At 52.5% G+C, this 21,215-nt stretch overlaps 2 protein-coding genes across 4 annotated transcripts in view; one reads left to right on the forward strand and one right to left on the reverse strand.

The window, feature by feature from the left end:
* Positions 1–451: 451 nt before the first annotated feature.
* Positions 452–6,740, reverse strand: LOC129016314 (cardiotrophin-2). The gene is made up of 3 exons (XM_054455654.1): positions 6,725–6,740; positions 4,004–4,140; positions 452–910 (listed from the first exon to the last, which is right to left on the reverse strand). The coding sequence occupies exons 1-3, from the start codon at positions 6,738–6,740 to the stop codon at positions 452–454; spliced, it is 612 nt and encodes a 203-aa protein (XP_054311629.1).
* A 10,502-nt stretch (positions 6,741–17,242) lies between these two features.
* Positions 17,243–21,215, forward strand: part of FBXL19 (F-box and leucine rich repeat protein 19) — a 29,105-nt gene continuing 25,132 nt past the window's right edge. For 2 of the 3 annotated variants that reach the window (XM_054455663.2, XM_054455660.2), the window contains exon 1: positions 19,512–19,825. In XM_054455663.2, coding sequence (XP_054311638.1) covers positions 19,784–19,825 — 42 coding nt within the window. In that variant the 5' untranslated portion in view covers positions 19,512–19,783. Of the gene's footprint in view, positions 21,127–21,215 lie in introns of all 3 variants that reach the window. The other variant, XM_054455662.2, reaches the window with a different exon arrangement.

Below are 21,215 nucleotides of genomic sequence, written 5' to 3' on the forward strand. Positions count from 1 at the left end.
TAGAAAGGCGGGCTCTTCATACAGGGAATGAGGTAGACAGAGACAGGAAGGCAGCCCCAACCGTCCCAAAATTACAAAAAGGGGAAGGTCTCAGGGACAGCCTAGGAAGGGAACCAACTGTCCTCTCCCTGTAGAGTGACAGGTGAAGCCTCTTTGGAGAGGTGCATCTTTCTAACCAGGAAGTGGACACCCAGTACCACTGGATGGGTAACCCATGGAATGGTATCCATGGAGGTTGACCCAGACCTGGAAGGCAGGCCACAGGACCTGGGCCGGAAGGCCCTGAAATAAGGAGATTGAGGCCTGGCTCCCAGGAAATATTCCCAGACATGGCACCTAAGCCCCGTCTGCTAGACGAGGTTTATCTCCTTTTGTAGCCTACAAGCAAGGCAGAAAAGAGGCCATTGTGAAAGAGGAAGTGCTGTAGCCTCTGACAGGAAGTCCTACCCCTCTATGCTGGGTACTTAGCCTTGAGCAGAGCCAAGTCTCTCACAGCTCGGTCTGTCCAGTGGCCATATTCCCGGGTCACCATGTAGCCTCGACATTTCCTCTCAAAGGCCGAGGCCCCAAAGGCAACAAGCCCTAGAGTATCCTCTTCTGGGGGGATTGGCAGCCCCAGGGCCGTCATGCTGGTGGCCATACTGCCCAGCAGGCCTTGGGCCCTGAGTCTCGCAGCCCCGAGCTGAGCCAGCAGGATGGGACTGCCAGGGTTCAGGTCGCTCTGGTCATCCCCCACGAGCTGGAGGTGCTGGGTCAATGCCAGGAAGGCCCTCTGGGCAAGGCTCAGCCGTTCCCCATCATCCAGGGCGTGCCAGGTCTTAAAGAAGGCAGTGGCAGGAGGCAGGCTGCTGAGCTGGAGCTCAGGGGCCGAGAAGCCAGGGTCACTAAAGGGGCTGCCCTGGTACTGGAGCTGCAGGAGGGACAGAGACAGACAGGAGTAAGGGGACCAGAGCAGTGCCTGGGACTCTGACTTCATGCCTGCCCACTGAGACTGGCTTCTTCCCAGGAGTCATCACTTGCTGCATCTCAGGGAGCTGCTGGGATGTCCTGACACAGGGCAAGGGCCCTAGGAGGCTCAGGTGTGTCATCCTCTGCATGCTAGCTGTGCAACGTGGAGTCACAAGCTTCAGAAATTCCCACCTGGCAGTGTTATTACGAAGATTATAGGAAATAATATATATAAAGCCCTTAGCAGGCCGGGCACGGTGGCTCACAGCTGTAATCCCGGCACTTTGGAAAGCCGAGATGGGCAGATCACTTGAGGTCAGGAGTTTGAGACCAGCCTGGTTAACATGCCAAAACCCTGTCTCTACTAAAAATACAAAACTTAGCCAGCTGTGGCAGTGCACGCCTGCTATGCCAGCTACTCAGGAGGCTGAGGCACGAGAATCACTTGAACCCAGGAGACAGAGGTTGCAGTGAGCCGAGATCATACCACTGCATTCTAGCCTGGACGATAGAGTGAAACTGTAAAAAAAAAAAAAAAAAAAAAAAAAAAAGCACTTAGCACAGAGTCTAATATACAATACAGCATCTGATATAAAATAAGGGTGTGATAAGCCATCATTAATTAATAATATATTTATATTAATATCAATCAATGAACACTATGATTACATTATTTACTGTAATGTTTTCTTTTCTTTTACTATTTATTTATTTATTTTGAGACAGAGTTTTGCTCTTGTTGCCCAGGCTGGAATGCAATGGTGCGATCTTGACTTACTGCAACCTCTGCCTCCCAGGTTCAAGCGATTCTCCCGCCTCAGCCCCCCAAGTGGCTGGGATTACAGGCACACGCCACCACACTTGGCTAATTTTGTATTTTCACTGTGTTGGTCAGGCTGGTCTCGAACTCCTGACCTCAGGTGATCCACCTGTCTCAGCCTCCTAAAGTGCTGGGATTACAGGCACGAGCCACCACACCCAGCCAACTGTAATATTTTAAACCAAGTATATTATTGACAATGTAGTTACAGCCTGGTATCTTTTTTATTTGTGGCATTTAGTTATGTTTGTTTACTTTATTTTATTTTATTTATTTCCCGAGATGGAGTCTTGCTCTGTCACCCAGGCTGGAGTGCAGTGGCATGATCTCTACTCACTGCAACCTCCACCTCCCGGGTTCAAGCAATTCTCCTGCCTCAGCCTCCCGAGTAGCTGGGATTACAGATATGTGCCACCACGCCCGGCTAATTTTTGCATTTTTAGTAGAGATGGAGTTTCACCATGTTGGCCAGGCTGGTCTCGAACTCCTTACTTCAAGTGATCCACCCCACCTCAGCCTCCCAAAGTGCTGGGATTACAGGCATAAGCCACCATACCTGGCCTGTTAATTTTATTACAATCATTAATAAATACTTGTTAATATTATTACATTTAATTGAGAACCTTCCCCATCAAAGTTCTTACTTCCACAAAGTAAGATCGCCAGAATCTTTTTTTTTTTCCTCTGGGACAGGGACTCACTCTGTCACCCTGGCTGGAATGCAGTGGTGCAATCTGGCCTCACTGCAACCTCCGCCTTCCGGGTTCAAGAGATTCTTTTGCCTCACCCTCTTGAGTAGCTGGGACTAAAGGTGTGCGCCATCACACCTGGCTAATTTTTGTATTTTTAGTAGAGACGGGGTTTTGCCATGTTGGCCAGGCTGGTCTCGAACTACTGACCTCAGGTGATCTTTCCACCTCAGCCTTCCAAAGTGCTGGGATTATAGGTGTGAGCCACAGCCCCTAGCCCTGGGACCTTAGTGCACACTGATAGATGTCCTAACTGGCAGATTGCCTGGTCCCATTTTACAAGTGGAAAAACTGAGGCTAAGGGTGCCCAAGGCCATCCAAGGAATAGTGACAGCTGTGGGACTAGAAACTAGGTCGAAAGGTTCAGTCACTTCACAGGGGCCAGAAATGTAGCCCAGAGAAAGAGCTCCAGATGTCAGGGGCTCCAGGGCCACGCAGATCGTGTAAGCTGCGAAGAGGGCAGGACTGCGATGCCAGGTGGGAGTTTTGACCAACAGTATCCCTGTGCCTGCTATCGACAGGCATTCCATTCATATTCAGACTTTGAACAGGAGCTGTATGGGCCAAACAAAAACACAGCTGTGGGTCAGACTCAGCCAGCAGGCTTCCAGCTTTAACTTCGAGATGGTGTGGGAGGCTATGGAAGGGGAGGAAATTCCACAGACCTGGCTTCAGATCCTGGCACTGCCAGTTATTAGCTCTATGACCTCGGGCAAATTATTCACCCCCCTCTAAGACTCAGTTTCTTCATCTGTAAAATGGATTATAATTCCACCTCCTAGAACTGTTTGAAGAGTCAGTAAGATAATGGGGGTAAAGGACAGGCACAGTGGCTCACATCTGTAATCCCAGCACATTGGGAGGCTGAGGCAGGTGGATCAGTTGAGGCCAGGAGTTCAAGACCAGCCTGGCCAATATGGTGAAACCCTGTCTCTACTAAAAATACAAACATTAGCCAGGCGTGGTGACATGCACCTGTAATCCCAGCTACTCGGGAGGCTGAGGGACAAGAATCACTTGAACCCGGGAGGCGGACGTTGCAGTGGCCGAGATCACACCACTGCACTCCAGCCTGGGTGACAGACATTGGGGGTAGAGTGCCAAGCAGGCATGGGCCCAGGTAATCACACAGCATGAATGGTGGGGAATTAAATGTGGCTGTGTAAAGCCCTTCTCTCTCGGTGTGTCCTTTGAACCCTGTCACAGTCCTAGGAGGTCAGCAAAGGCACGCTCAGCATCCCATTTTGCAGATAAGAAAGCTGAGACCAAGAGAGGGAGAATGACTTGCCTAAGGTCACCCAGCCACCAGTGACATGAGTGGCACGAGTGAGTGTGGCTCTAGTGAATACTAGAGTGTTACAGGCATCCCTGTCCCCTCGGGCCTTGGAGGAGTCTTCTGGACTTGCTCTGCTTGCCCTACCCATGGCAGGGCCTGGAGGCAGCATCCCTCTCCCCTCATCCCCTGCTCATGCCCCTTGTCACTCACGTAAGTCCACAGCAGCATTGAGGTGTTCTTCTGCATGTAGAGGGCCAGTCTATAGGCTTGACTGATGGGCTCAGGCGGGGAGATGGAGGCTGCTGAGCTGAGGGGTGGCGACAGCAGGGTCAGCAGGCAGAGGCGGGCTGGCAGAGGAAGCCGGAGGTCAGTACCATGGCCTCGACCCTGCCTCCGATTCATTCATTCATCTCCACAACTCCGGAAAAGGGCCCATCCCTTGTGGGCTACAGCGATCTTGCATGTCCAAGTCAGTGACAAACCCTCCTGCAGGTAGATTATCCTGGCCCAGAACCGTCTGAACTCCTGGCTCATTGATTCAGCTACTTGACATTTTCACTTGAATATTAGTAAGCATCTCAAACCCAAAATATCCAGGGTTTAATTCTGGAATATTCCCCCCAAGCCCCTCCTCTCCCAGGCTCCCCTGTCTCAGGTAAAGGCATTTCAATTCTTCCAATTGTTCAGGCCAAAGTCATGATGTGCTCTTTGATGCTTCATTTTTTTCTTACTCTACACACCCAATCCCACAGGAAATCCTGCTAGCTCTATGCTTTAAAGGCAGCCAGCACAAGTGTGAATTTTTTCCTTCCTTTAGAGATGGCATCTTGCTCTGTCACCCAGGCTGGAATACAGGGGTGTGATCATAACTCACTGCAGCCTCGAATTCCTGGGAGCAGGCGATCCTCCCACCTCAGCCTCCCAAGTAGCTGGGACTACAGACCCACACCACCACACTCAGTTAATTTTTTTAATTTTATGTGGAGACAGGGTCTCGCTATATTGCCCAGACTGGTCTCCAACTCCCGGCCTCAAGCAGTCCTCCTGCCTCGGCCTCCCAGAGTGCTGGGATTACAGGTGTGAGCCACTCCACCTGGCTGCATGCTTATCTTAAATGTAAATAGATGCTGCCAAATTGTCCTCTCAAAGATCTGGTCCAAGCTGGGTGCAGTGGCTCATGCCTATAATCCCAGCACTTTAGGAGGCCAAGGCGGGAGGACCACAAGGTCAGGAGTTCGAGACCAGCCTGGCCAATATGGTGAAACCCTGTCTCTACCAAAAATACAAAAAAATTAGCCAGGCATGGTGGCAGCTGTCTGTAATCCCAGCTACTCAGAAGGCTGAGGCAGGAGAATTGCTTGAACCTAGGAGGCGGAGGTTGCAGTGAGCCAAGATCAAGCCACTGAACTCCAGCCTGGGTGACACAGCGAGACTCTGTCTCAAAAAAAAAAAAAAAAAAAAAAAATGCCGAGCACGGTGGTTTATGCCTGTAATCCCAGCACTTTGGGAGGCCGAGGCTGGCAGATCACGAGGTCAGGAGTTCAAGATTAGCCTTGCCCACATGGTGAAACCCCATCTCTGCTTAAAAATGCAAAATTAGCTGGGCATGGTAGTGTGCACCTGTAATCCCAGCTACTTAGGAGGCTGAGGCAAGAGAATCGCTTGAACCCAGGAGGCGGAGGTTGCAGTGAGCTGAGATCTCGCCATTGCACTCCAGCCTGGGCAATAGAGTGAGACTTCGTCTCAAAAAAAAAAAAAAAAAAAAAGAAGAAGATCTAGTCCAGTTTATGTTTCCACCAACAGTGTGAGGCCTCGGAGAGGAGGAGAATGACCTAAGGTCACCACTCAGGAGCAACGGAGATGAGAGGCAAACCCAGGGCGGCCTCCTTCATCCCCTTGCCACATTCCTGAGTTTCTAGAGTTCAGAAGCAACTCAGAGAAGCCTGAGAGGGGAGACCATTTCATTCCTTCATTTGACAAACTTCGGGCTTGCAGTGGTTCACACCTGCAATCCCAATATTTTGGGAAGATCGCTTGAGCCCCAGAGTTCGAGACCAGCCTGAGCAACATAGGAGATCCCATCTCTATAAAAAGTTTAAAAAAAAAATTATGCCAGGCGCGGTGGTTCACACCTGTAATCTCAGCACTTTGGAAGGCCGAGGCAGGTAGATCACTTGAGGTCAGGGGTTCGAGACCAGCCTGGCCAACATGGTGAAACCCTGTCTCTACTACCAATACAAAAATTAGCCAGCCGTGGTGGTGGGCACCTGTAATCCCAGCTACTCGGGAGTCTGAGGCAGTAGAATCACTTGAACCCAGGAGGCAGAGGTTGCAGTGAGCCGAAATCGTGCCACTGCACACCAGCCTGGGCAACAGAGCAAAAACTCCGTCTCAAAAAAAAAAAAAAAAAAAGAATTAGCGTAACCTGGTGTCGTGCACCTGTGGTCCCAGGTATTCAGGAGGCTGAGGCAGGAAGATCACCTGAGTCCTGGAGTTTAAGGCTGCAATGAGCAAAGATTCTGCCACTGCACTCCAGCCTGGGCCACAGAGCAAGACCCTGTCTCAAAAACCAAACAAACCAACAAAAAAAGCCACAGTTGGATCACTGCACCACTTTCTGTCACACTGGCTTTACAATTTTCTTATTAGTACACATATTATGTGCCTGCAGCATGAAATTTCCATGAGGCCATGGATTTTTGTCTGTTTGTTCACTGCTGTCTCCCCAGATGCTTCCAACAGTACCTAGCACATGATAGGCATTCAATAAATATTTGTCGAATTAATGATGAAGGAAGCCTTGATGTGGGAGGATTTGGAGGTTTTCAGCAGGTGCAAAGAGAGCTGGACACCTGAGTCAGAGAGAGGAGGGGCTCTGCGGGTCCCCCCCTCCTGTGTCTCTGGGGCCTGGACCTCCTGCCCCTCACTCACCCAGTGGACAGCTCATGCTCTCTCCTCGGCTTCTTCCTCTCCACAGCCTCTGGGTCTTTCAGGACACCTGTCCTTCTGCCCCTCAGGTGTCTTTATACCTGGGGCTGAGCCCTGGGGCGGCCCAAGAGGAAGGGAGGGAGTCACGTCCTGGGGAGAGGGGCAGGAGTGGGCAGAGCCCTGGCAAAGAATGAGAGCCAGGCCTGGCCACGAGACAGGACAGGGAGCAGGTGGGAGGACCCAGAAGGGGGACATATGTTCCACACGGGGAGGCCTCGTGTGCAGAAGCCCCAGAGGCAGGAAACGGGTAGGGAAGGGGACACAGATGGGACCCCCAGGCCCCTCCAGCTCCCAAACTCGACCCTAAACCTTGGTGGCTGGGAGGGAGGGGGCAAGGGCGTGATGGGGATTATCCAGGGACAAAGGGGCCGCCCCGCTCCCTGCTGTTCTGCACGTCCTGGGATCCAGTTTCCCAGAGGAGGTCGCCCCCTGCTCCGCCCCACAGGGACCCAGGCGCTGGGCCGGGGCTCCCAAGGAGTTTGGAAAAACGACAGGAGGGATGGTGTGTGAGCAACATCATCGTCCACACCCAGGTTCACCCTTAGGCACAGGAACAGTCACACCTCTACACAGGCATTGGCACGTGGGCACACACAGGCATGAGCACACACTTTCATGCGCTCATTCATTCAGGACTTATGGGCCCTGACTGTGCACCAGTCCCTGTTTTAAGTGCTGGGGACAGAGTATGGAACAAGACAGAAAAAAATCCCTGCCCTTGTGGAGCTACACTTTAGTAGACATGGGTACATATATGTGAGATCATGCCAGGCCTACACACATTACACACAGAGTCCCAGACACATGCGTGCACACAGGGGAACCTATAGTGCATCCCTGGGGGCCCAGCCAGAGGCACCTACACAGAGCAGACATGGGACACACACCTCATGTCCATAGATGCACGCAGAGGTGGGGACCAGGGGTCATGGGATCTGGCCACGTCTTAGCCTCTGATACACTAGGAGATCTCATCCCTCTGCCCAGGCACAACACACTTGGACTTACACACACACACCTAAGACACTGTCCCTCGGAGAAGCCTTGCAGCAGAGGGGCAGGGTCGGAGAGGCAGACGCTGGGTTCTGGTCTTTCTCCAGTACTTCCCCAGTCTCTCCATCATGGAGCCAATGTTAAGTTCTCATCCCCTGCCCACCCCCTGAGTCAGGCAGTGATCGGTCAGACTCCCACCCTAGAGGGCTGGAATACTGCTCCACCCTAGCTTTCCTGGTCAGGTGGTGACCTGGAGGCAGAGGGGCCCACACAGTCACTCAAGAGGTGTTTTATTTTTATTTTTATTTTTATTTTTTATTTTTGAGATGGAGTCTCACTCCGTTGCCCAGGCCTGAGTGCAGTGGCATGATCTCGGCTCACTGCAACCTCTGCCTCGCCTCCCAGGTTCAAGCGATTCTTCTGCCTCAGCCTCCCGAGTAGCCGGGATTACAGACAAGTGCCACCACGCCCAGCTAACTTTTATATTTTTAGTACAGACGGGGTTTCGCCATGTTGGTCAGGCTGGTCTCGAACTCCTGACCTCGTGATCCGCCCGCCTCGGCCTCCCAAAGTGCTGGGATTACAGACGTGAGCCACTGTGCCCGACCAAAAGGTGTTCTTTTTAAGAGACAGGGTTGGCCCAGCCAGACGCAGTGGCTCACGCCTGTAATCCCAGCACTTTGGGAGGCCGAGATGGGCGGTCGGGAGTTTGAGACCAGCCCAACCAACAAGGAGAAACACCGTCTCTACTAAAAATACAAAATTAGCCGGGCGTGGTGGCGCATGCCTGTAATCCCAGCTACTCGGGAGGCTGAGGCAGGAGAATTGCTTGAACCCGGGAGGTGGAGGTTGCAGTGAGCCGAGATCGCACCATTGCACTCGAGCCTGGGCAACAAGAGCGAAACTCCGTCTCAAAAAAAAAAAAAAAAAAAAAAATGCTGGACGCAGTGTCTCACGCCTGTAATGCCAGCACTTTGGGAGGCTGAGGCGGGTGGATCACGAGGTCAGGAGATCGAGACCATCCTGACTAAAAAACGGTGAAACCCCGTCTCTACTAAAAATACAAAAAATTAGCTGGGTGTGGTGGCGGGCGCCTGTAGTCTCAGCTACTCGGGAGGCTGAGGCAGGAGAATGGTGTGAACCCAGGAGGTGGAGCTTGCAGTGAGCTGAGATCACGCCACCACACTCCAGCCTGGGCGACAGAGCAAGAATCCGTCTCAAAAAAAAAAAAAAGAGACAGGGTCGGCTGGGCGTGGTGGCTCACACCTGTAATCTCAGAAATTTGGGAGGCTGAAGTGGGTGGATCACTTGAGGTCAGGAGTTTGAGACCAGCTTGGCCAACATGGTGAAACCCTGTCTCTACTAAAGATACAAAAATATTAGCCAGGTGTGGTGGCACAGGCCTGTAATCCCAGCTACTAGGGAGGCTGAGGCAGGAGAATCACTTGAACCTGGGAGGCGGAGGTTGCAGTGAGCTGAGATCGTGCCACACTGCACTCCAGCCTGGGTGACAAAGCAAGACTCCATCTCAAAAAAAAAAAAAAAAAAGAGAGACAGGGTCTTGCTCTGTTCCCTAGGCTGGACTGCAATGGCACCATCACAGCTCACTGTAGCCTCCACCTCCCAGGCTCAAGTGATCCTCCCACCTTGGCCTTTCAAAATGTTGGGATTACAGATGTGAGCCACTGCACCTGACCCCAGTAGATATTAACACAGCTCCTACTGTGTGCCAGCACCAGGGTGAATAATAAGGCAGGTAAGGTCCCTGCCTCACAGGCACACAGTCTGGTCGGGGAGACCAGCATGAAACATGTGAATTAACAAACAGCAAGGTTTCCTAAAGTGACATGGTGCTGGGAAGAAGCCCAGACAGGTTGGTGTGATGAGCTGGGTGTTGGGAAGACTTAGATAAGGAGCCTGAGGCCCAGAAAAGGGTGGCTACTTACTTGGAGTCACACAGCAGAGTCAAGGCAGATGCTAGACTCCTGTCCCCAGCTTGGGGCTGGCTGTGGGGTTCCAGATCTGAACTGTGAGCTGAAGGAGGGAGGAGGTTGAAGGAAAAGATGGGTTCTGAGGTGAGGGGTCCTAAACAGGCTCTCCAAGGCTGAGGGCTGCCAGGGCTGCCCGGCAGGGCCTGTGCCAGGCAGGTGGTGATGTCAGGGGATCATAGGAGGCCCATTAAGTGGGTGCACCGAGGCGTGGGCCGTGCCATGGTAGTAGAGCAGGGGGAAGGGGAGGGACAGGAGGAGGAGAGTGAGGCAGATACTCGATCTGGTACTATTCACAGGTGGACAGCGTACATGGGGCAGGCCTCACCTGGGAGGGCAGGCTAACCCCACCAGAGCCCACCACCACCCGCCTCTCTCTGGGGCTTCCCTTTCTCTCTCTCTGACCCCCACCCCAGGTGTTTTTTGTTTTTTGTTTTTTGTGACGGAGTCTCTCTCTGTCGCCCAGGCTGGAGTGCAGTGGCGTGGTCTAGGCTCACTGCAACCTCCACCTCCTGGGTTCACACCATTCTCCTGCCTCAGCCTCCCGAGTAGCTGGTACTACAGGTGCCCGCCACCACGCCCGGCTAATTTTTTGTATTTTTAGTAGAGACGGGGTTTCACCGTGTTAGCCAGGATGGTCTCGATCTTCTGACCTCGTGATCCGCCCACCTCAACCTCCCAAATTGCTGGGATTACAGGCGTGAGCCCCGGGCCCATCCTTTTTTTTTTTTTTTTTTTTTTTTTTTGAGATGGGATCTTGCTCTGTCACCCAGGCTAGAGTGCAGCGGTGTGATCTCGGCTCACTGCAACCTCCATCTCCTGGGTTCAAGTGATTCTCCTGCCTCAGCCTCCCAAGTAGCTGGTATTACGGGCACATGCCACCACACCTGGCTAATTCTTGTATTTTTAGTAGAGACGGGGTTTCACCATGTTGGCCATGCTGGTCACAAACTCCTGACCTCAAGTGATCCTCCTGCCTTGGCCTCCCAAAGTACTGGGATTACCGGCGTGAGCCACCATGCCCAGCCCCCTCAAGGTGTTCTTCACATCTGGAGGAATTAGCCTCATCCCAGGCCCAGCTCTGTTGTCCAAGGCATCTGCCTCAGCAGAGGTCAGAGGTCAGCAGGTCTGCCCTCTCTACCCCCATCGTGCCCCACCCCGCAGGCCAGCTCATCTCCATCTCTGCTTTGGTTACACCAGAAGCTGAATTCTTGGGAATCCCAGCAATTTAGGAGGCAGTGGGCTTCGGTTCAAGTCCTGCCTTTGTTCATCTTTTTTGTTTGTTTGTTTTTTTGAGACAGAGTCTCACTCTGTCACCCAGGCTAGAGTGCAGTGGCACCATCTTGGCTCACTGCAACCTCTGCCTCCCAGTTTCAAGCAATTCTCGAGCCTCAGCTTCCTGAGTAGCTGGGATTACAGGTGTGTGCCACCAGGCCCAGCTAATTTTTTGTATTTTTAGTAGAGACGGGATTTTGCCATGTTGGTCAAGCTGGTCTTGAACTCCTGGCCTCAAGCAATCTGCCCGCCTTAGCCTCCCAAAGTGCTGGGATTACAGGCATAAGCCACTGCACCCAGCTCCTGCCTTTGTTCGTCACTAGCTTGGACAAGTAACTTAAACTTTCTGAGCCTCAGTTTGCTCCCTTATCTGGAAACTGGGATAATAATTCCCACTCACAGGTTCTAACTCACAGGGCACACCCACCAAGTGCCCTGACCCCTCCTATGAGGCCTCTCCTGGGCTTGTCAAGGGTTGCCCCAGTAACACATAATGCCGCCAACCAATGGCAAAGACTCAATGTCCCATGAGCCTGTGCCTAGAGCCCAGCCCCATGCCCTGGTTACACGTGTGCTCCCAAGAGATCTGGTACCTTTGCTCAAGCATGACTCAGTGTTGTCCAGAAAACCACACAGTGGGGCCCATTCAGAACAGAGGCAAGGGTGCTGGGCACAGTGTCTCACACCTGTAATCTCAGCACTTTGGGAGGCTAAGGTGAGGGGATCACTTGAGGCCAGGAGTTCAAGACCAGCCTGGGCAGCATAGCAAGACTCCTGTCTCTACAAAAAAATACAAAAATTAGCCAGGCAAGGTGGTGTGCACCTGTAGTCCTAGCTACTCGGGAAGCTGAGATGGGAGGATTACTTGAGCCTGGGAGGTCAAGGTTTCAGTGAGCTGTGATCACACCATTGCACTCCAGCCTGGGTGACAGAGTGAGATCCTGTATTTAAAAAAAAAAAAAAGGCTGGGCACAGTGGCTCACACCTGTAATCCCAGCACTTTGGGAGGCTGAGGTGGGCAGATCACAAGGTAGGAGTTTGAGACCAGCCTGGCCAACATGATGAAACCCCATCTTGAACCCAGGAGGTGGAGGTTGCAGTGAGCTGAGATTGCACCACTGCACTCCAGCCTGGGCGACAGAGCAAGACTCCGTCTCAAAAAAGAAAAAAAATAGTACTTAAGAAAAAGATTAATAACTTTATCATTATTGTTAAAATACCTGTTCATTAGAAAACTTGAAGCAGATCATAAATGAACCAAGAAGAAACCAACAAACCACCCTATTTTACCACCCAGAAATAACTATGACTGTGTTAACATTTAGTGAGCATCATTCTAGACACCTGATCAGATAAATAGAAAAAGATTTTATGACAATCAATTAATACTAGATATCCTATTTTTAAAATTACATTTAACTTTATTTGAATTTAACAAAAGGAACAGAAATAGAAGTTTAACTGAAAGAACTGTGGAACTTCAGATAAATGTTTCTTCGCTATAAATAATATTTCCTGTAAGATTCTTCCAAGTTAAAAAAAAAGATTTGAAAACCATGAAGGATAAACTCATTATTTATTTATTTATTTATTTTATTTTATTTTTGTGAGACAAGAGTCTCGCTTTGTTGCCCAGGCTGGAGTGTAGTGGCACAATCTTGGCTTAATGCAACCTCCACCTCCCAGGTTCAAATGATTCTCCTGCCTCAGCCTCCCGAATAGCTGGGATTACAGGCGCCTGCCAGCACACCAACTGATTTTTGTATTTTTAGTAGAGGGTTTCACCATGTTGGCCAGGTTGGTCACAAACTCCTGACCTCAGGTGATCCGGCTGCCTCAGCCTCCCAAAGTGTTGGGGTTACAGGCGTGAGCCACTGCGCCTGGCCCCTCTAAGGTGTTTCTTCACATCTGGAGGAATTAGCCTCACCCCAGGCCCAGCTCTGTTGTCCAATGTGTCTGTCTTGGCAGAGGTCAGAGGTCAGCAGCTCTGTTCCCCCCCCCCCCCACCTCCATTGTGCCCTACCTTGCAGGGTGACTTGTCTCCATCTTTGTTTTGGTCACACTAGAAGCTGAATTCTTGGGAATCCCAGCAATTTAGGAGGCAGTGGGCTTCGGCTCAAGTCCTGTCTTTGTTCATTTTTTTTTTTTTTTTTTGAGACAGAGTCTCACTCTGTTGCTCAGGCTGGAGTGCAGTGGCGCGATCTCGGCTCACCGCAACCTCTGCCTCCCAGGTTCAAGCGATTCTCAAGCCTCAGCCTCCCGAGTAGCTGGGATTACAGGCATGCAACACCATGCCCGGGTAGTTTTTACATTTTTAGTAGAGGCCAGTTTTCATCATCTTGGCCAGGCTGGTCTGGAACTCCTGGGCTTAAGTGACCCGCCTGCCTTGACCTCCCAAAGTGCTGAGATTACAGGCATGAGCCACCATGCCCAGCCCAGTCGCTATTTATTTTTAATATTTTCCTCACTCTTCCCCTACACCCAGATTTTCTTCATTATGTTACTACTTTCAATTTACTAGTATTTATAACATGTATAGTATATTCCATTCTGTACTTCAGACTTTTAAAATTATTTAATCTTAGATTGATATTTAAATATTTTCAATGGTAGCCAACTATCTATTTATTTATTTATATTTTTTATTTTTAGAGATGAGGTCTCATTCTGTTCCCCAGGCTAGAATGCAGTGGCTCAGTCATGGCTCACTGCAGCCTTGACCTCCCAGACTCAATCTCCTACCCCAGCCTCCCGAGTAGCTGGTACTACAGGCAGGCACCACCATACCCAGTTGATTTTTTAAAAATTTTGCCAGTAGAAACCCCGCTATGGTGACTCATGCCTATAATCCCAGCACTTCCAGAGGCTGAAGATCACTTGAGCCCAGGAGGTCGAGGATGCATTGAACTGCACCACTTCACACCAGCCTGGGCAAGAGAGCAAGACCCTGTCTAAAAAAAGAAAATAAACCCAAACCCAGCCATTGATGCCATCCATTCCCCCAGGATCACTGGCCAGTGAAGTCTACTAACATGTTCCTCGGCCATCTGAAGCCATACACACTGCTGGGCACTTCACTTCTGGGATTTTCAGTAACCAGATCCATTGCAGCTTGGGGAGCTTGGCTTTTTGGTGATTGCTGATCCCAAGGCTGACCCTGAGCTTCTCACAGAGGCATTTTCCGTTCACTCGCCCACCTTGGTCAGTGTCAGTCAGACTCCTCTGTTCTATATCGATGTTGCCATCCCACATAACAGGAGTTCAATTATTGGGTGCCTTGCAGTGGGTGGTATCCCAGAAAAAGCCTCCATCCGGTGGCACTAACTTCTCCTGGGAACCGCAGGAAGCTGTACTTGTCATAAGGGCTGTCCACAGGTTGTCTAGTTCTTCTTCTTCCAATCATGTGGCAAGAGTCGGCTTCTCTAACCCCTTTAATTAGTTATGGCTATCTCTGTAATATTTTTTTTTTTTTTTGAGACGGAGTCTCGCTGTCACCCAGGCTGGAGTGCAGTGGCGCGATCTTGGCTCACTGCAGGCTCCACCCCCCGGGGTTCACGCCATTCTCCTGCCTCAGCCTCTTGCGTAGCTGGGATTACAGGCACCCGCCACCTCACCTGGCTAATTTTTTGTATTTTTAGTAGAGACGGGGTTTCACTGTGTTAGCCAGGATGGTCTCGATCTCCTGACCTCGTGGTCCGCCCGCCTCGGCCTCCCAAAGTGCTGGGATTACAGGAGTGAGCCACCGCGCCCGGCCTATCTCTGTAATATTTTTAGACAGGGCAAAGTGCTGGGATTACAGGAGTGAGCCACCGCGCCCGGCCTATCTCTGTAATATTTTTAGACAGGGTCTCGCTCTGTCGCCCAGGCTGGAGTGCAGTGGCTCGATCATGGCTCACTGCAGCCTGGACCTCCTGGGCTCAAGCGATCCGCCCACCTCAGCCTCCCAAGTAGCTAGGACTACAGATGTGCACCACCAGTCCAGCTAATTTTTGTATTCTTTTGCAGAGACAGAGCCTTGCCAAGTTGCCCACCCTGGCCTTGGGCTCCTGGGCTTGAGCAGTCTGCCCAACTCGGCCTCCCAAAGTGTTGGGATTACATGCATGAGCCACCTTGCCTGGCCAGGGTTAGCTATTTGACAGGTCAATAAAATGTGAGCTGAATTGACATGTCACTTCTAGGCAGACGCTATAAAAACCGCCTTCTTCTTCTTCTTCTCCTTCTCCTCCTTCTTCTCCTTCCTCTTCCTTCTTCTCCTTCCTCCTCCTTCTTCTCCTTCCTCCTCCTTCTTCTCCTTCCTCCTCCTTCTCCTTCCTCCTCCTTCTCCTCCTTCCTCCTCCTTCTCCTCCTTCTCCTCCTTCCTCCCTCTTCTCCTTCCTCCTCCCTCTTCTTCCTTCTTCTTTCTTCTTCTTTCTTCTTCCTTCTTCTTCCTTCTTTCTTCCTTCCTTCTTCTTCCTTCTTTCTTCCTTCTTCTTCTTCCTTCTTTTTCCTTCTTCTTTCTTCCTTCCTTCTTCTTTCTTCTTCTTCCTCCTTCTTCCATCTTTTTCCTTCTTCTTTCTTCCTTCTTCTTCTTCTCCTTCTCCTTCTCCTTCTTCTTCTTCCTTTCTTCTTTTCCTCCTCCTCCTCTTCTTCTTCTTCTTTTTGAGACGGAGTTTCACTCTCGTTGCCAGGCTGGAGCACAGTGGCACGATTTTGGCTCACGGCAACCTCTGCCCCCCAGGTTCAAGCGATTCTCCTGCCTCAGCCTCCTGAATAGCTGGGATTACAGGTATGCGCCACTGTGCCTGGCTAATTTTGTATTTTTAGTAGAGACGGGGTTTCTCCATGTTGGTCAGGCTGGTCTCAAACTCCCGACCCCAGGTAATCCGCCCACCTTGGCCTCCCAAAGTGCTGGGACTACAGGAATGAGCCACCAAACCCGGCCCTTTTTCTTTTTTTGAGACTGAGTCTCGCTCTGTTGTCCAGGCTGGAGTGTAGTGGCATTGTCTTGGCTCACTGCAGCCTCTGCCTCCCAGGTTCAAGCAATTCTCATGCCTCAGGCTCCTGAGTAGCTGGGACTACAGGTGCACGCCACCATGCCCAGCTAATTTTTGTATTTTTAGTAGAGACGGGGTTTCACCATGTTTGCCAGGCTGGTCTTGAACTCCTGGCCTCAAGTGATCCAGCTGCCTTAGCCTCCCAAAGTGTTGGGATTACAGGCGTGAGCCATCATGCCCGGCCTTTTCTTCTTCTATTTTTATTTTTTTTAAATACAATCCACGGTCCTGGACTAGACTTCAGGGTTTTTCAAGAGAAGCTGGAAATCTATTTTGCCTGAGAAATGTGTTGTTGTTGCTATGCCAAACTAAATGCACACATGACTGGATTTGTTGTTTCTGCATGTTGTAGTAGTTCTGACCATGAGTTCGGGAATCTGGGGTTTGAATTTTGGCAGTACCACTCATCCATTCTGCATAGTTGAGGGTCCCAGTTTCCTCATCTCTAAAATGGAATTCTACCTCATAAGGTTTTGTGGGTTTTTTTTTTTTTTTTTTTTTTTTGAGATAGAGTCTCGCTGTCGCCCAGGCAGCAGTGCAGTGCTGTGATCTTGGCTCACTGCAACCTCCGCCTTCCAGGTTCAAACAATTCTCTTTTCTCAGCCTCCTGAAGAGCTGGGACTACAGGTGCACACCACTACACCTGGCTAATTTTTCTATTTTTAGTAGAGATGGGGTTTCACCATATTGGTCAGGCTGGTCTCGAACTCCTGACCCCAGGTGACCCACCTGCCTTGGCCTCCCAAAGTGCTGAGATTACAGGCGTGAGCCACCATGCCCGGCCCTCATAAGATTTTTATGAGGACCACATGAGATGCTGAAAGCACTTAGTAATATGTCCAGGAGCAGGGTCTTGCTCTGTCACCTAGACTTGAATGCAGCGAGTGGCATCGTCATAGCTCACTGAAGGCTCAATCTCTTGACCTCAAGCAATCCTTGCCCCTCAGCCTCCCAAGTAGCTGGGACTACATGTCCAGCTAATTTTTGTATTTTTGTAAAGATGGGGCCTCACTATGTTGCCTTGGCTGGTCTTGAACTCCTAGTTTCAAGTTATCCTCTCACCTTGGCCTCCCAAAGTGTTGGGATTATAGGCGTGAACCACTGAAACTGGCCAGGACAGTGATTTATTTATTTATTTATTTATTTATTTATTTATTTATTTATTTGAGACAGAGTCTCGCTCTGTCGTCCAGGATGGAGTGCAGTGGCACGATCTCAGCTCATTGCAACCTCCACCTCCCGGGTTCAAGCAATTCTGCTGCCTCAGCCTCTCGAGTAAGTGGGATTACAGGCACATGCCACCATGCCCGGCTAATTTTTGTATTTTTAGGAGAGACAGGGTTTCACCATACTGGCCATTGCTGGTCTCGAACTCCTGACCTCATGATCCACCCGCCTAGGCCTCCCAAAGTGCTGGGATTGACAGTGGCATTTAAATAGAGACCTTTTAGAAAAGTGGGAGAGTAGAAAAATAAATAATAAATACACAAACAGAGACCTATAAAGGATGAACAGTGAACTGGGTGGAGAAGTGAGATAGGCGTAGGGAGGATAGCCCTCAAGCAGAGGGAACAGGGTAGAAATCAATCATGCAACACCAAATTCAAGCAGTGAGGATAGAGGGGACAGCCAATCCTCTAGGGAGGGCTAAGGATTTCCTGACTGATAAAACCTGAGCTGCAAAGCCGCCTCCCATCCAGCCTTGGGCAAGTCTCTGCCAAGCTGGGACTTCACACTACACTGGCCAGCCATTGACTTCCCTGATGGAAAAACCACAACCAAGTCCTCGCTGGGGCTGGTCTGCCAAACACAGAAGACAGAGGGAAGGGGAGGGGGCTGTCTTGGGGTCAGAAGTGAGCAGGTTTTCCAGGGGAGAAGGAAGATTGAGAAGAGGGGTATGGATGCTGGCTCACACCTATAATCCCAACACTTAGGGAAGCCAAGGCGGGAGGAACACTTGTGGCCAGGAGTTCGAGACCAGTCTGGACAACATAGCGAGACTTCGTCTGAACAAAAAAAAATTATAGTTTAAAAATTAGCTGGGTGTGGTGGCGCGTGCCTGAAGTCCCAGGTATTCACAAGGCTGAGGCAGGAGGATCGCTTAAGCCCAGGAGGTCGAGGCTGCAGCAAACTATGATCCTGCAACTGCACTCCAACCCAAGTGACAGAGCAAGACCTTAAAAGACAAAAAAACAAAAAACGGCAGAAAGATGAGAAGCCGTTCCATTTGCATAGGCAGTTGAAGTATCTAGGCAGAGGCCACCAAGGCTGACTGGATATCAGGCAGGGGATGAGGCTGGACAGCCTGCAACGCCTGCAACTCCAGGTTGCGGAAATCGTGTTTGTAGTACCTCAGTCGAATGGAGATTGAGCGCCCCCTGGGAGCAGTGCTAGGTAACAGACGCTGGAGGACCCCGATGAGGAGGGGCGGGGGTCGGTTCAATCTGGCAGGAGCCTGCAGGTCAGTTTTCTTCTCACAGGAGCTAATTCTGTCCGGCATCATGGATTCCTGGGCTCCCAGAACGGCTGGGCAGGAAGGGACCTTAGAAAGGGATCTACCACCGCGTGCCCCGTGCCAGAGTTGGGCACTTTGGTGACAAGAACATTGGCTTGTTTAACACTCCCAACTGTGCTTCGAGGTCATTATCCCCATTGTCCCCATTTTGCAGATGAGAAAAAGCAAGGTTTGGTGGCTTCCCGGGGCGGGGCGGGGATTCGCTGTGACTCCAGGTCCTTTACCCCGGAGCCCGCACGTCTTGTAAGACACTGATTCCCGGAGGTCTGAGGAGCAGGAATCGAGTGGGAGGCGCCCAGGCTTTCTAGGGAACAAGAGTGTGAATGCACTCTCGACGAGAACCACGCCCCCCTGGTCGACAAGACTGATTCCTGCTGCCTTCCTTTAAGGGCCCTCCCCTGAAACGCGAGGTCCTCGCCCCATGGGGAGGCGGACATTCTTTATTCCCGGATCGCCCGACGTTTTTCTCCCCCACCCGCACTGATCCCCACTGGTGACATAAATCCTTCCCCTCCACTCGCGAGTGAAAGCTTGGGACTACATTTCCCGCCAGGCTGTTCAGAAGCCGGCAGCGGGGAGAGGAGAAAAGAGTCTTTCCGTTTCCGTCGCCTCGCAATTTGGCGTGTCCGCCGGGATTCACATTTCAACAGCGACGTCCTTTCTCTGTTGCGCTCGGCAAGGAACTACATTTCCCAGCAGGCACCGGCGCAGAGGTCGAGGGGCGAGGTCGCCATCTTTATCGTAGTCCTCTCCCTCACTTCCGCAGGGAAGAGGCCAGGCGCCTGGACTACACATCCCATGTCGCCGTCGCCCCGGCCCTGCAGCCGCCATCTTTGCCGGTGGCCCCGCCCCGTCCCCTTCCATTGTCTCGACTGGAGATGATAGACGGGAGCCGGGAGACTGCAACTCCCGTCAGGCCGTGCGCCACTGGTGGGGGGGATTTCGAGACCACAGGCGGGCGAGGTGCCCAAGGTGGTGGAAAGCGGAGACCGGGAGAGGCTAAGTGGCCTGCCATCTTTACGGTAGTCTCCTCGTCCTCCTGGTTCCGCCATTCTTAAGGAACACTAGAAGGCTAGAAAACTACTAATCCCATCGCACCTCGTAAGATCGACTACTAGTCAGGTGTATGTCCCTCTTCCGCCATCTTGCTTGTAGTCCTCGTTCCTTTTCACCTTTCCATTGTTCCTGACGAGTAGAAATGGCAGCGGGAAGGCAGCAGATGGACTGCGACTCCCGTCAGGTACCACACACGCGGAGGGTTGTGGACAGGAGGGCGTGTGAGTGCCTGGGAAGGAGGTCGGGTCGGGGGAGAAGGCCATCTTGTTTGTAGTCATCGTTCCCGCTCCTTCTCGATGTTCTGCAACTGGGAGCCTCGGGGCAACGGGACTCTAACTCCCGGCATCCTCGGCTCCCGGCTGGGCACGCCCTCCGCCATCCTGTTTGTAGTTCCCGCTGCCCCCAGCGTCCTATTGTTCCCCCGTAGCATCAGTGGCCGCAGGACTACAACTCCCGTCGAGCCCTGCGTGCGTTCGTCCTGGAAAGTGGAGGTGGTGGAGGAAGGAGGGGGAAGGGGGCGGGGTTCCTCTGGGAGAAGGAGGGAGTAAAGAGGGGGAGGAGGAGGAGGAGGAGGAGAGGAGGAGGGAGGGGAGGGGGGAAGAGAGGAGGAAGGAGGAAGGAGCTGAGGAGGGATGAGAGAAGCGGCCAGGGCCCCGGGCCGTAGCAGCGCGGGGCTGGGGGACCAGGGGGGCTGAGACACCCCAACTGCCCCCTTCCCCTTTCCCTCTCCCCCTCTATCCTTTCCTTCCACCCTCCCGCTTGAGAAGGGGAATTTATTCAAATTTTATTTAAATCCCTATCTCCCGAGGGTCGCGCGCTGGGGGGAGGGGGAGAGGTCGGGGGTGCGCGCGGGCTGGGGGGGCGGGGCCGGAGCAGCTTCCTTCACCCCCCCTCCGCTCGCCTCGTAGCTGTAGGGCAGGGGGTCGCAGTCCAGGGGCGGGCCCAGGGGAGGGGGGCAGGTTACAGCGACCCCCCCCTCCCCGGGAACCGGCGGTGGGCGGGGCTTGAACCCCGGAAACGGTGGGGGGGGCTCAGGCCTGGCCCTGGACCCCTGGGCAGTGGGGTCCGGGAAGGGGCCAGTTAAAGGGCCAGGGGCGCTGGGGAGAGGCGGGGCGGGGTGGGGGGAGGGGAGCTGGGACTCGGACCCGGGACTGAGTGGGCCCCGGGCAGAAGCTGAGCACCCTGCGCCCAAGGAGCCCCCGTTGGCCTGGGGGGGCTGAGGGACTGAGCCCCCCAGAGCAGGACCTCCCCCTGGAAGGGCCGCGCCGCAGCCCGTGGGAGGGCCTCGCCCCCGGCGCCCCCCATCTCCACTCGCCGCCGTCCCGGCCTCCGCCGGAGGGAGGGGCCGAGCGCCCTCGGGAGGCCGTGGACCCCGGCGTTCTGAGCGTTCCGCGCCCCGCGCCGCCCGGCCCCCCCGCCGCCGATGGCCGCCGACCCGCCGGGAGCTGCCGAGAAGGGAGAGATGGCTCCCGGGACACGTGTGAGGTGGGTTCATGCGGCTCCTCCTCACCCCCAGACCTGGGCAGCGCCCACTCCCATTCATCCTCAGCCCGGCCTCTCTCTACCTTCCCCGC

The sequence above is a fragment of the Pongo pygmaeus genome, chromosome 18, assembly GCF_028885625.2.
Source record: "Pongo pygmaeus isolate AG05252 chromosome 18, NHGRI_mPonPyg2-v2.0_pri, whole genome shotgun sequence".
In the NCBI taxonomy this organism is placed as follows: Eukaryota; Metazoa; Chordata; class Mammalia; order Primates; family Hominidae; genus Pongo; species Pongo pygmaeus.

Bases quoted from the DNA above. Each gene is read 5' to 3' on its own strand.
- LOC129016314 (XM_054455654.1), bottom strand. The intron at 911-4,003 runs GTGAGTGACAAG...TCCCTCCTGCAG, and splicing joins CAATGCTGCTGTGGACTTAC to CTCCAGTACCAGGGCAGCCC.